Source organism: Lactuca sativa, chromosome 2 (assembly GCF_002870075.4).
Source record: "Lactuca sativa cultivar Salinas chromosome 2, Lsat_Salinas_v11, whole genome shotgun sequence".
NCBI lineage: Eukaryota > Viridiplantae > Streptophyta > Magnoliopsida > Asterales > Asteraceae > Lactuca > Lactuca sativa.
Genome location: NC_056624.2, coordinates 199,838,762 through 199,850,682, shown reverse-complemented (window position 1 = coordinate 199,850,682; position 11,921 = coordinate 199,838,762). Strand labels below are relative to the sequence as shown.

Sequence of the window (11,921 nt, the reverse complement as noted above, 5' to 3'; positions counted from 1 at the left end):
GACAAGTGGAAAATAGAAAATTTTAAAATTTTAGAAAATGCCATGTGTCCAAATTAATGAGAAGAGGACATGTGGCAAAGTTATTTTTATTTATTAGGGTAGATTTTATAAGATCTAAATCACACACTTTTATAATTCTGCGGAAAAAAAAAAACACTTTGAAATAAAAAAATAATATATATCCCAACAATATAAAATAGTTTCTATTTGGGAGAGAACTGTATAGCGAGATGCGTAAACACTGACATGTCAGAGTGGCCTTTCCATCATCCCCATATGCCTCCCTCCACAAAAGGCGCCATGGAGCTTTACCCAGCTCTCAAAACCCCTTTCTTCCCCTTCTATCCTTCCCTACGCACTCCCATTCTTTCCATGTGCGTTCGTTGGCAAGAAACCTAGAGAGAATATAGTCGAAATCATTATCCACTCTAATTTTCAACTTTTCTTTCGTAAAGGAACTCTTCCAACACTGTAATTCTATCTTCCGATCTACGTTTCGCATATTATCCTCCGGTGTTTCTTGAACATGCTTCAACCACCATAAAACCCTCGCCCTTTTTTCCCCCATTTTGCTCTTACCCAGATCAATAACCGCTGTTTTAAATGGGAAATTGTTCAAAAACCCTCAAGAAAACAAACCCAGATCATAACCCTGACAAATTTTACCCAAAAATAGACAACTCTGATAAAGCATACCAGAAAACAGATAACTCCGACAAAGTTTATCGGAAAACAGATCAATCCGGTGCCACTAACCTTCTTCCGTTACCGTCAGCATTGCCGTCTCCATCGACGGCATCGTTGCCGGTTGTTAGACTGTACGGTTCACCGACTTCTCCAGCCACTTCCTACATACGTTTCGCGCTCCTTTACAAACCTGTGACTCTACTTTTCATCCCATCCGAAAAACCCGACTTCGGATTTGAAACGCCGGTGATTCAGTTAGGATCCGACGTCATATCGGGGTCTTCTGTTACCATTCTCCGTTATCTGGACGCCAAGTTTCCTAAGCCGTTGCTTCTGGGCAACTGGAACACGTACAATGAGACGACGCCGGTGGTGGTGACGGCGACGGCGCTTCAGCACAAAAGTTTGGTGTGGCATTTGGATAGAATGGTGAGGTGGGGGGAGGACTTGGCGGCTCGTGGCGGTCGGTCGAAGGGGGATCCGGTGATGGGGAGTGCACGAATGGAGGTGAAAAAATATGCGAAGAGTTATTCGCAGCTGTTGGAGGTGATGCTTGAACATGCTCAGATGGAGGAGAAGATCGTCTTTCCAATTTTGGAAAGGGAAGATCGAGGTAAGTTTTAATTTCAGTTCTTGGGAGTTTGTAGTAGTAGGAACAGATCTGATTGATTTTGACTTTCTCAAGTCAAATTGTATATATTTCTTTCAGCTAACAGTGCGAATCTCTATTATTTCATGAAAATGTGACAATTTTTTTTATATCTCCATTCAGAATTTAGCATTCTTAGGTTTATTAATCTTGAAATTGCACAACAAATTCATCTTAATTTGTAAATTGGAAAGCAACAGATTTGCCTTCCAAAGCTGCACAAGAAATCCATTTTACACTCAAAAGCTGAAAGTGGACCCTTTTAGTCATAATACATAATCGTCTAAGATACGTTCTTTTGATTGTTAAATCTTAAATGTATTATCAACTTGCTATAATTGTTGCTTTAAGTTGAAACATGAATGCACTTGCTTTTTAGCAATTTTAGTGATGAGGTTTCATGATGAAGCATAAAAATTAATGCAAAAGCTAGAATCCACTCATGATTGCAAATTGAGTACATTGTATAACTATTAGTTAAATATCTAAAATACCCTTCAATCAGGTTTATCTAAATCTGTAAATGAGGAACACGCGAGAGACCTACCCCTCATGAATGGCATCAAAGAAGACATCAAAACCATTATAGTTCTTGATTCAGGGAGCTCATCATGTCAAGACGCTCTCTTTAGCCTAACCACTCGCCTTAAATCATTACAGGTTTGTTCTCTCTCCAATTTCAAAGCTGTTGTCATTAAAATTTATAAAGTTAACATTTTTTTTTTGGTGGGTAAAACAGGAGAATTGCAAAAAGCACTTTGAAGAGGAAGAACGTGGGGTTCTACCATTAATGGAGGCAACTGAGTTGACTCAAGGGCAGCAAGAGAGAGTATTGGAGCAATCATTAGATGTGATGCCTGGCACACACTCTAACCTACTAAGGTTTTTCATGGAAGGTCTTCTCCCTCATGAGGCTATGCTTTATCTTGATTTAATCACCAGATGTACGGATAAAGATCGGGCCGGGTCGATTTACCGGTTTCTAGTCGAGTAAGTCCTTTTCTTGTGAATTCATCCATTTTGGGTTTCCTTTTTTTTTATTTTTTTCGAGTTTTGAAGAAAATTGCAAAATGTAAATTTTGGGTTTTGTTTTTGATTCAGAGAACACAGTGGAAAACGCAATGAGAGTCGACCAACCATGGGATTGTTGTTAAAGGCCAAGTCATAGGATTGATGATTGGAAATTTTTTTTAAAAAAAAAAAAAAAAGAAAGAAAAAGAAAAAGAATTTGGGTGGTTAGGAAGTAGTGTTGTGGTGGTTGATTTGCTTGGTTATATTAGTAATTGTATGTATGCTTTTGTTACCAAATTCCATATTAACAGCAAGAACCAAGAGGGAAAAAAAATCCTTTCATATGTGGATTTGTAGCTACACATAAAAAAATTTGTATATTCATTTGGATTTGGTACATCCTAGTAGTTTTTTCGTGCATTGTTTATTAGTATTGTGGATTGATGAGTTATAGAGATTAACAAATTTGGTAAAACTAAAACATAAAAGGTTGGTTTAGTGGATTTTGTTCCAACCTTTTATAAAAAAATATAGGCATATTTTTGTTAGTTGGTATGTCTAAAGTCAGTAATTTATATAAACAATGTGTCTAATTTGTGTCCTTTTAAATAACCACTTTTACTTTTGGCAAAATAAATATAATAATGTGATAACGTGGTTGATTCCAATTAGATATGAAGAGATATATTGAGGTCATGCATAATGGATTGTATTGTTTTCGGTTTTTCTACAATTGTGAATCAAGATATGAAGAGATTTTGTGAGATCATCATGCTATGATATCTAAGTTCTTCATGCTGTTTGTAGGACCAATTCTGGATGGGCATGGAGCCAATCAAGCAACTCTCTTCGCATCTGGCTTTCTGTCTTTTTTTTTTGACTTGTCTCTTGCTTTTAGGATTTCTTCATCACAAACTAAAAAATTAACCTTTTTACCCATCACATTTTGAATGTTTTAATATATAATCATGCATAAAATGATGGATCAAAAGTTGAAAGAGTCCAAAATTTGCTTTTTTAACATTCCAAGTTGATTAAACTAAAGAAAAAGTGTTCAATGATAGATAGTATAACCGAAATGACTGAAAGTACATGTATTGAGTTGATACATACCAACCCACCCAGGAAAACTCAACAATAAAAAATGACAATAATTGAAAACTAGGAATGAAATTAACACCCCGTTCCCGAGTTCAACTTAACGAGAAAAAGGAAAGGAAATGACTGGAAATGAGAAGAAAATGAAAAAAAATGTTGTTCCCGAGTTTCATTAAAGGAAGGAAGTGGAGAGAAATAGAATGATCACTTTCCCTCTTATCTTTCCTTCCGGTTTGGGAGGATTTGGAAGGAAAGAAGAAAATGATTAATTTTCCTTCCACTTCTCTCCAAGTCGGGAACACAAAAGAAAATTTTGGTTTCCTTTCCTTTCTCTTCTTTTCTCTCGTGACCTTTTCTCTTCTTTTCTTTTCTTTTGATAAACTCGGGAACATGGTGTAAATAATACATACCAATTTCAACACTAAATAAAACTACTAATAAATTCAGCACAAAACAGAAAATGGAATATTGGTAATTTAACACTGGAGAACTCTACATCATTTAGCAACCGAAAAGTCTAACAAAATACTAGATCTAAACCATCACCACCTGATATGACACCTCAACCGAACTGGAACAAAAAAAAGCTCGATCTAATCTTAGTATACCATAAAGAGCCACCTTTGTTGAACACTCATTCTCTCACCAACAAGACTTTGACCTAGTATTGTGAGATGACTTCTTTCCGATGGGGTTATTGAGACATATTTGGAATTTAAGAATAATTTATGAGAGTTCTTGATATCAGCATGCCCTCTCTACTCTTTAAATAATTCTCCAAATGAGTGAATCTTTTTTTTTTTTTCCCATAAAACCAGTTAATAAAAGTTTTAAAGACCCATAATTAAAAATTATTCACTAAAATAATTATTTTTTAAAGCTGATGACCATTTTTTTTAAAATATAACCAAATGACCATCAAATCGCGAAAAAAAAACCGCAATTCACGATTTTATTTTTCTGACAACAAAAAAACACTTTTTATGAGAAAACTTCGAGAATCTACCCTAATAAATAAGAATGATTTTGCCACATGTCCTTCTCTCATTCAATTTGTCACATGTCATTTTGTCATAATTTCGAGATATATTTATTTTCCACTTGTCATTTATTTTATTTTCCATTTCTAATATATTATTAATTAGTTTCCATAAATTAAACCTACCATAATGATATTAATTTTAAATTTCAATTTCAATTTCAAATAAATTTACAGTTTAAACCTTTGTGTTTAACATTTTGTTATAATTAACCTGTTTAATATACGGGTCTGATAACTAAACAATAATTTTAATTTATTTATTTTTTGCATGTTTTTTCTCATAACTTTTATTTATTTTAAATTTCAAATTCAAATAAACTTCTCATTTAATCGTTTCTATTTAACATTTTGTTTTAATAAACTCGTATAATATACGGGTTTCACAACTAGTTAATATTTTTCGATAGTTATTCAGGTGGGCTAAATCAACTCTTGGGCCGACAAAAGCCCACTTTTTGGCATGTATCACTTCACGTCTTCACGTGTGCGTTCCTCGCAACGTTTGCTTCTTTTTTCGTTCCTCCACCAAATCCCAATTGCTTCTTTATAAACATTTGCTTGTTAGTGCTTCTTCTTCGTTCCTCCATCATAGACGTTTGCCGGTTACTGCTTCCTTCTAGTTCCTCCTCCATGGATGTTTGGTTGTTGGTAATGGTAGGTGGGGTTAGTTTTACATCGAATCCAAAGATATATTTTTTGTTGCAAGATAAAGCAAATATATAATTTTGGATGCGAGAAATCATTTTACTTTTGAGTTTTGTCGTCTTACTCTTCACCATTCTTGTTTTTGTTCTTCATCATCAATGAGTTGGAGTTTTGTTTAGCAGAGATGATGTATAGATTTTTTTTATGGAAACGAGCTTAATATATGAAAAGCATATAGTGAAGCGTGAGTAGGGGTGACAGTGGGTTAGATTTGATCATTTTCGGGTTGGCCTGTTTATTTAAATGGAACACAATCCAATCCGTTTAATTCTTTAATTAAATGAGTTGAAAATTAATAACCCAAACCAACATGTTTATTAAATTGGTTGAAATATGGTTGATTTGTTTGTTTTTCCCAACCCATCATGTTTATTTAAACGAGTTGAACCTATATTGACCCATTTAAATTTCCGACAAAACCATACAAATCCAATAATTCTTCAAATAAAAAGATATAAAACTTAAAAATTCTAATAACTATTCAAGTTTGAAAATAATACAACCATAACACAAACACAAATCAAATGTTTACAAAATATTATAAATATTTAATTTTTAAATTCTATGCAATATATGGATAATATTTCGAGATTGTGAGTTGTGCGTGAGCAAAAGAGTGTGTGAAAGTCAACTAAGGTTGTATGCAATTAGAGTTATTACTTAGTTATATCAGTTGTATTTTATTTTCTTTCCAAAGCCTTTAATTATTAAAATACTAATTACATAGTAATAATAAATATAAATTAAAATTATTTAAAATCCTTAAACGAGTTAGGAAATCATGTTAGAATTTCAACGGTAACCTATCCATGTAATTAAACATATTAGATGATCTGTTAAATTAAACGGTTAAAAATCTCAATTCAAACTGTTAGTTATTGGGTTGGGTTTGAATTGAGTTGGTGTGTTCAAGATGTGATCCTACATCTTCAAATTTGTTTGTCAAATGCTTACGCGTTAAAAAAGGTCAATGGTAAATATAAGACTTCAAAAAATGATAATTTTTGTAATAATTCAATTAATTAAATATGTTGTAATTACGAGAGTTCGTTTAAATTTTCATAAGAACTCTTGCTAGGCCAACATGACATTGGGGAAAAAAAGTTACAGAAAATTTAATGCATGGTGAGGTCGTGACTCGTGAGGATATTATACAGTGCATTATTTGTTATGTAGATGATATTATATTATTTGTCATGTAAAAGATAGAATATATTATTTTGCTCAGGCCCAGTGTGGTATAAGAAATAGCCCATCGAATTAGGGTCGAATCGGGTGCCATTGGTCCATCTAAAAGTCTAAACTCCGAACCTACCATTCTTTAAGGCGGGAACAAGCAGGAGTCAAGACAAGGGGACGAGCTCTTGTGCCTGCGTAGAAGTCATTGACATGGAATCGGAAGCTCAAATTCCAGAATGGGCATCAACACCTTGCATGATGGGGATCGACGAAGCTGGTCGCGGCCCTGTTTTAGGTTTTCTTTCTCATTCCGACAACAACATTCAGTGTGCTCCAGACTTTTCATTGCTAATTTCAGTTTTCGTGTGTTAATTATTTATTCCAGGACCGATGGTTTATGGATGCCTTTATTGTCCGGTTTCATACAAGGAAACTCTTTCCACTTTGGAATTTGCAGGTTCATACTCGTATTTTATCGCCATTGTGTCCTCTAAATTATTTACCCTAATATCCTTGTTGTATTGATTAAACTGTTATGAACTTATGATTGTTAAATGGTGCATCGGAAGTGTATACTACTGCGTGTGGGCTGTGTCGGACCTATTTCCTCTTTGATTCGTTCTTTTAACCTAAAAAACCATCCAAGTTTATCAATGGTTTTACTACCTTTTCACAGAATAAGATTGTTATCAAATCGTTCTCTCTCCTCTCAACACATTATGGTAGATGAATTATTTCACTGATTCGTAATTTCCTTTGTACATCTACTATGTTACTTAGAGACTATACAACACATTAAATGATTAAAGGCTTCTTTTCTTCCATATGCTGTGTGATGTTGTCATACACCCTCTCTTTTCTTCTCATTTTCACCTTCAGAAGAGCCTCTTCTTTGTTTAATGCAGATTCAAAAACTTTGAAAGAAGAGAAAAGAGAGGAGCTGTTTGAAAGTTTGAAGACTGATAAAACAATTGGTTGGGCTGTTGATGTCATAGATCCTAAAGAGCTTTCGGCTAAAATGTTGCAAAAGTCAGTATACAACTTCCTCCAGTAAACAATCTTGTACCCCTTAAATAACTATCCTAATCGAGCCTGATTGCTTCTTTTAACAGAAATAAGATCAACCTCAACGAGATATCACATGAGTCTGCCATGGGCCTTGTTAAAAGGGTGCTGGACATGGGTTATCTTCTAACCGAGGTATACACTACTACATACACCTGAATTTAATTGTCAGTAAATTCCATGAAAACTAATGAATGTAATTACAGGTTTATGTTGATACAGTAGGAGATCCTGAAAAGTATACAGTTAAGCTCTCTGCAAGATTCCCATCTGTTAAATTTGTGGTTGCAAAGAAAGCTGATAGTCTGTATCCAGTTGTTAGTGGAGCAAGTATAGTTGCCAAGGTGAATGAATTTCAGATTGACCAATCATCTTATATCTTCTTGGGCAATTCTCACTGTTTTTACGATATTACCCTTTTGATGATACAGGTGACAAGGGACCGAGCATTGAGAAATTGGGTCTTTGATGAAACTGCTGAAAACATGCATAGGGAGTTTGGATCTGGGTATCCTGGAGGTGAAATAATTTGGTTTCTTTACTTTGAATTCTTTATTTTAGTGTTATTAATAGCAAGTTGGTTTCTTATTACAATGAACACTATGCAGATCCTGCAACTAAAGATTGGTTAGAACATCACAAACATCCTGTTTTTGGGTTCCCATCATTGGTTCGGTTCAGTTGGGGCACATGTAATTCCTACCTCAAAGATGGAGTCGAAGTGTTATGGTGAGTCTTCATTTGAAAAATCTTACACAATTATAACATTCTTGAGTTTAGTCCTTATAAAAAACGTATAGCATATATGTATTACCAAATACGGGTCAAGTTTTGTTCGATTTTCTTATTAAAGAATGATAAAAAAATGATCTGTGTTAAAAGAAAGAAATGAAAGGAGGATGCTATAATAGACAAATAAATGAAAAGTACATTGCTATATTTTTGTTTTTACAGGGAAGCAGATAAAGAAGATGAAGATGAGTCCTCAAGTAAATCGGGAAAGCGGCAAATGAAGCTGAGTAATTTAGGTTTCACTGGAATGAAGAGGAAAAGTGAAGATATTGAATCAAGTGGAAAAGGTCGTTGCAAGTTTTTTGAATCACGCAAACTTGAACGGGTCACTCGTTTCTAAATTCTAACAACAAACTTCATGCATTGTTGTGTAATATGGATCTTATCATTTCAAACGTCATCTCTCAAAAATTGTTTTGAATCTGTGTTTATGTCGTGATTTGTGTTCTGAAACTGTAAATGCGTGACAAAAATTGGATATAAAGGTAATAATTAGTTTTAGAGGACTAGTACTTATGCATTGAAGAAGTTGTACTCTAGATACACAACTAATGAAATGAGCTTAAACATGGGGTTGCACTTGACATAAGCATGTTGTGTGATGTCCACTAAATTACCAAAAATCATAGTTGAAATCAAGTTGGAAAATGTTGATTATGAATCCATGTGAAGTGAACACATAAGCAACAATAGCTGGATCATCAATTGACTTTTTGGTTTCATTGACCGAGCTCGTTTAAGCTAAATTTGATCACATTTACCATTCTTGATCCTCATTTGTTTTATGCTTCTTATGAGGCAATTGTAAGTCCCTATCATGATTTGGGGGTCGAACCTCAAAAGGATAAACTATTGGAAAGTATAAACCGATTCATGTAAAGGGAGACCCAAATGATGCAACCCAGAAACATGAAAAAACAGTCAAACAATAAGATCCGAATTTGAATCATATGTTGAGAGCATGTGCATTGAGGTACATGTAACACATGTTTTCGTTAAAACAAATTCATTTGACAACATTGGACGTTTGTCTAACGGGTAACAACATACGCAATTGTTTACAACATATGCGATTGTTCTTTAATAAATCAAGGGCATGAAACCCACCTCGATATATTGGAAAGCTGTTATGTTTTCTAATTACATTGTATTGACTATTGAGCAACTTACAACTAATGATCATAGGCTAATCGTTAGTTGCCTAGAGAATGTATGTAGTTTGTTATTTTTTTATCCTTTTCCAGTTAGAGGATAAGCTTTATAATACACACAATATTAATAGAATCATGATCAACATTCTTGTATTTCCACATTCTTAATCTACATTAGCATTAGATTTAGTAGATACATTGAAACCCGAACTCCTTTAGTTAATTTTTTTCATAATCAATCAATATTTTGTCATTTATATTGTACAATTATACTTGAATTACTCGCGTAATGGTCCAAGTGTTTTTGTGAGAATATCCTTTAGTTTCAGATTTGTACTCAAAGCAACCCAAACATGTCGTCCTTTTGTCTTGCGATTACAACTTGGTTAATTTTATGCTTCAAATGCTATGTTTCGCGCACTACATTTACATAATAAGTTATCTTACTTTTTGAGCGTTTTTAGGTTGTCATGTTGACACACAAAAAAATAGTTTACAAGCTAATATTTTAGAAAGTTACTCAGAGTAGCATTTCAACAAGTTTTTTTTTTTCTTGAATATACCCTTTGTTAATTAAAAAAAACTAAATCTTTTGCATGTTCTTTTATATAACTTTCATATTTTAGTTATTTTACCAAATAGTTTCAACAAATGTCATTTTTTATGAACTAATTTTTTAACTAGTCCATCAAATATAACCTAAGACTTCAACATTATTTTTGAAGCACCAAACTACCATTATGAAATTATGACACCTATAAATTTTAATCCACAAACCCTCACAGGTTACATCTTCCCTTTTTGTAACCCTTCAAAGTATTAACCTGCAAAACTCAATGTTTTTTCCAACACTAATTATAATAATCCTGATAAAATCACGTTGATTGATTTTTAGGCATTCAAATATATTATTTGAGATCATATATACACTTTTAGCTATCAAAAAACAGTTTTTTGTTTGGCTTCCTAATTTATGTTTCATGAAGAAGATGATTTGGGTTTTATTTTTAGAGTTTTCAGGAAGAAAAGAAAATAAAGAACAAAATATTTATTTTATGTGGAATTAACGTTAAAATGAAGTCTAATTCACAAAACCTAGAAGTCATGGAACAAAAAAATATGGACAAAAAAATTAAAAGATTTATTTTGGACCATGTTAAAAAACATAAGATATAACCTACGCTGAGAACAAAAAGTAACCCGACCCGATATGACAGCCCGCAAAGTTATCCAAGGCCTTCAAAACCCTAACTATAAATAAACATAGAAACAACATGCTTGAGCGCAGCTTCTTTATTTTCTGAACATCGAAACTCTAGGAGAGCTACAGATCATCAGATTCCATGGTAAGTTAACCCTCATCTAACTCTGTTGTCTATGATTCGTCGTCATTTTATTTTCACAAGAGTTTAACAATTTCATCCTATGCTGAATTTAGGCTCCCAAGAAGGAAAAGGCCCCCCCGCCGTCGTCTAAACCGGCCAAGTCTGGTGGTGGAAAGCAGAAAAAGAAGGTCAAATTTTGATTTACTATCACTGATTTTCATCGACGTTTATGTTTTCGATATATGATACTTAGCTTCGTTATGCATTTTCTTATTCTTTACTGTATTTTCACTTTTAGATCGTGATTAGGGTTTTAGATTTTTAATCGTACATTTATCTGGTATGAAATTAATCACGCGCTGTAGTCTGAAATTAACTCTGCCTCAACATAAAGTAACATACTTTGATTTTTGATGTTAACCCTGGTTTTTTACAAATGCACAGTTCATGGGAAGAACGTTTTTAGCACTAGAACTTCTAAGATTGTTGTCAATTGAGCAGTATTTAGATACATGACAAAGTCTTGAAAAACTGTGTTGTCTTTTAAATTTCGAGTAGAGTTTTAAGATTGTTTGTGAAATGGTTTTCAGAAGTGGAGCAAGGGAAAGCAAAAGGAGAAGGTGAACAACATGGTGCTTTTTGATAAGGCAACATATGATAAGCTTCTTTCTGAAGCTCCAAAGTTCAAGCTCATCACTCCTTCCATCTTATCAGACAGATTAAGGGTACATTTACCATTCTATCCTACAAATCTTCTATGCAATGTAGTATCTTCTTCATTAAAGTTATACCCCCATAATTCCATAATAAACAAACCTTTTGCTCAAAACTTACCAGAACTGGATTAAACATGGTAGAAAGTCATCTGATGTTGGTTGTAATTTTTTTCTGTTTAGATCAATGGATCATTGGCAAGAAAGGCAATCAAGGATTTGATGGCAAGAGGTGCAATTAGGATGGTATCTGCACATGCTAGTCAGCAAATCTACACCAGGGCCACTAATACTTGAGAGATGAAAGGACTATTAGTTTTTCTGAGACAATGTCAAGTCAAGGCATGTTTTTTGTCATTTTTCTGCCTCTAGTTTCTTGTTTATTGTAAGATTAAGTACCTTTTATGCCATGCTTTTTTCATTTTAAAATGTGCAAATGCCATATTGTGAGATTCAAATGTGCATTTATGCTGACCACAATTGAGAGAAGCTTATATTGAACAA

At 33.7% G+C, this 11,921-nt stretch overlaps 3 protein-coding genes across 3 annotated transcripts; all 3 read left to right on the top strand.

The window, feature by feature from the left end:
* The first annotated feature begins 220 nt into the window (after positions 1–220).
* On the top strand, positions 221–2,744 carry LOC111916277 (uncharacterized). The gene is made up of 4 exons (XM_023911895.3): positions 221–1,300; positions 1,842–1,996; positions 2,076–2,326; positions 2,438–2,744. Exons 1-4 carry the CDS (start codon positions 604–606, stop codon positions 2,502–2,504), a joined length of 1,170 nt encoding a protein of 389 aa, XP_023767663.1. The 5' UTR covers positions 221–603; the 3' UTR covers positions 2,505–2,744.
* A 3,756-nt stretch (positions 2,745–6,500) lies between these two features.
* On the top strand, positions 6,501–8,729 carry LOC111916276 (ribonuclease H2 subunit A). Its single transcript, XM_023911893.2, has 8 exons — positions 6,501–6,666; positions 6,757–6,828; positions 7,277–7,400; positions 7,484–7,571; positions 7,643–7,780; positions 7,868–7,955; positions 8,045–8,165; positions 8,391–8,729. The coding sequence occupies exons 1-8, from the start codon at positions 6,582–6,584 to the stop codon at positions 8,566–8,568; spliced, it is 894 nt and encodes a 297-aa protein (XP_023767661.1). The 5' UTR covers positions 6,501–6,581; the 3' UTR covers positions 8,569–8,729.
* Positions 8,730–10,596: 1,867 nt separating this feature from the next.
* LOC111916275 (40S ribosomal protein S25) lies at positions 10,597–11,921 on the top strand. The gene is made up of 4 exons (XM_023911892.3): positions 10,597–10,725; positions 10,818–10,892; positions 11,295–11,429; positions 11,601–11,921. Exons 1-4 carry the CDS (start codon positions 10,723–10,725, stop codon positions 11,712–11,714), a joined length of 327 nt encoding a protein of 108 aa, XP_023767660.1. The 5' UTR covers positions 10,597–10,722; the 3' UTR covers positions 11,715–11,921.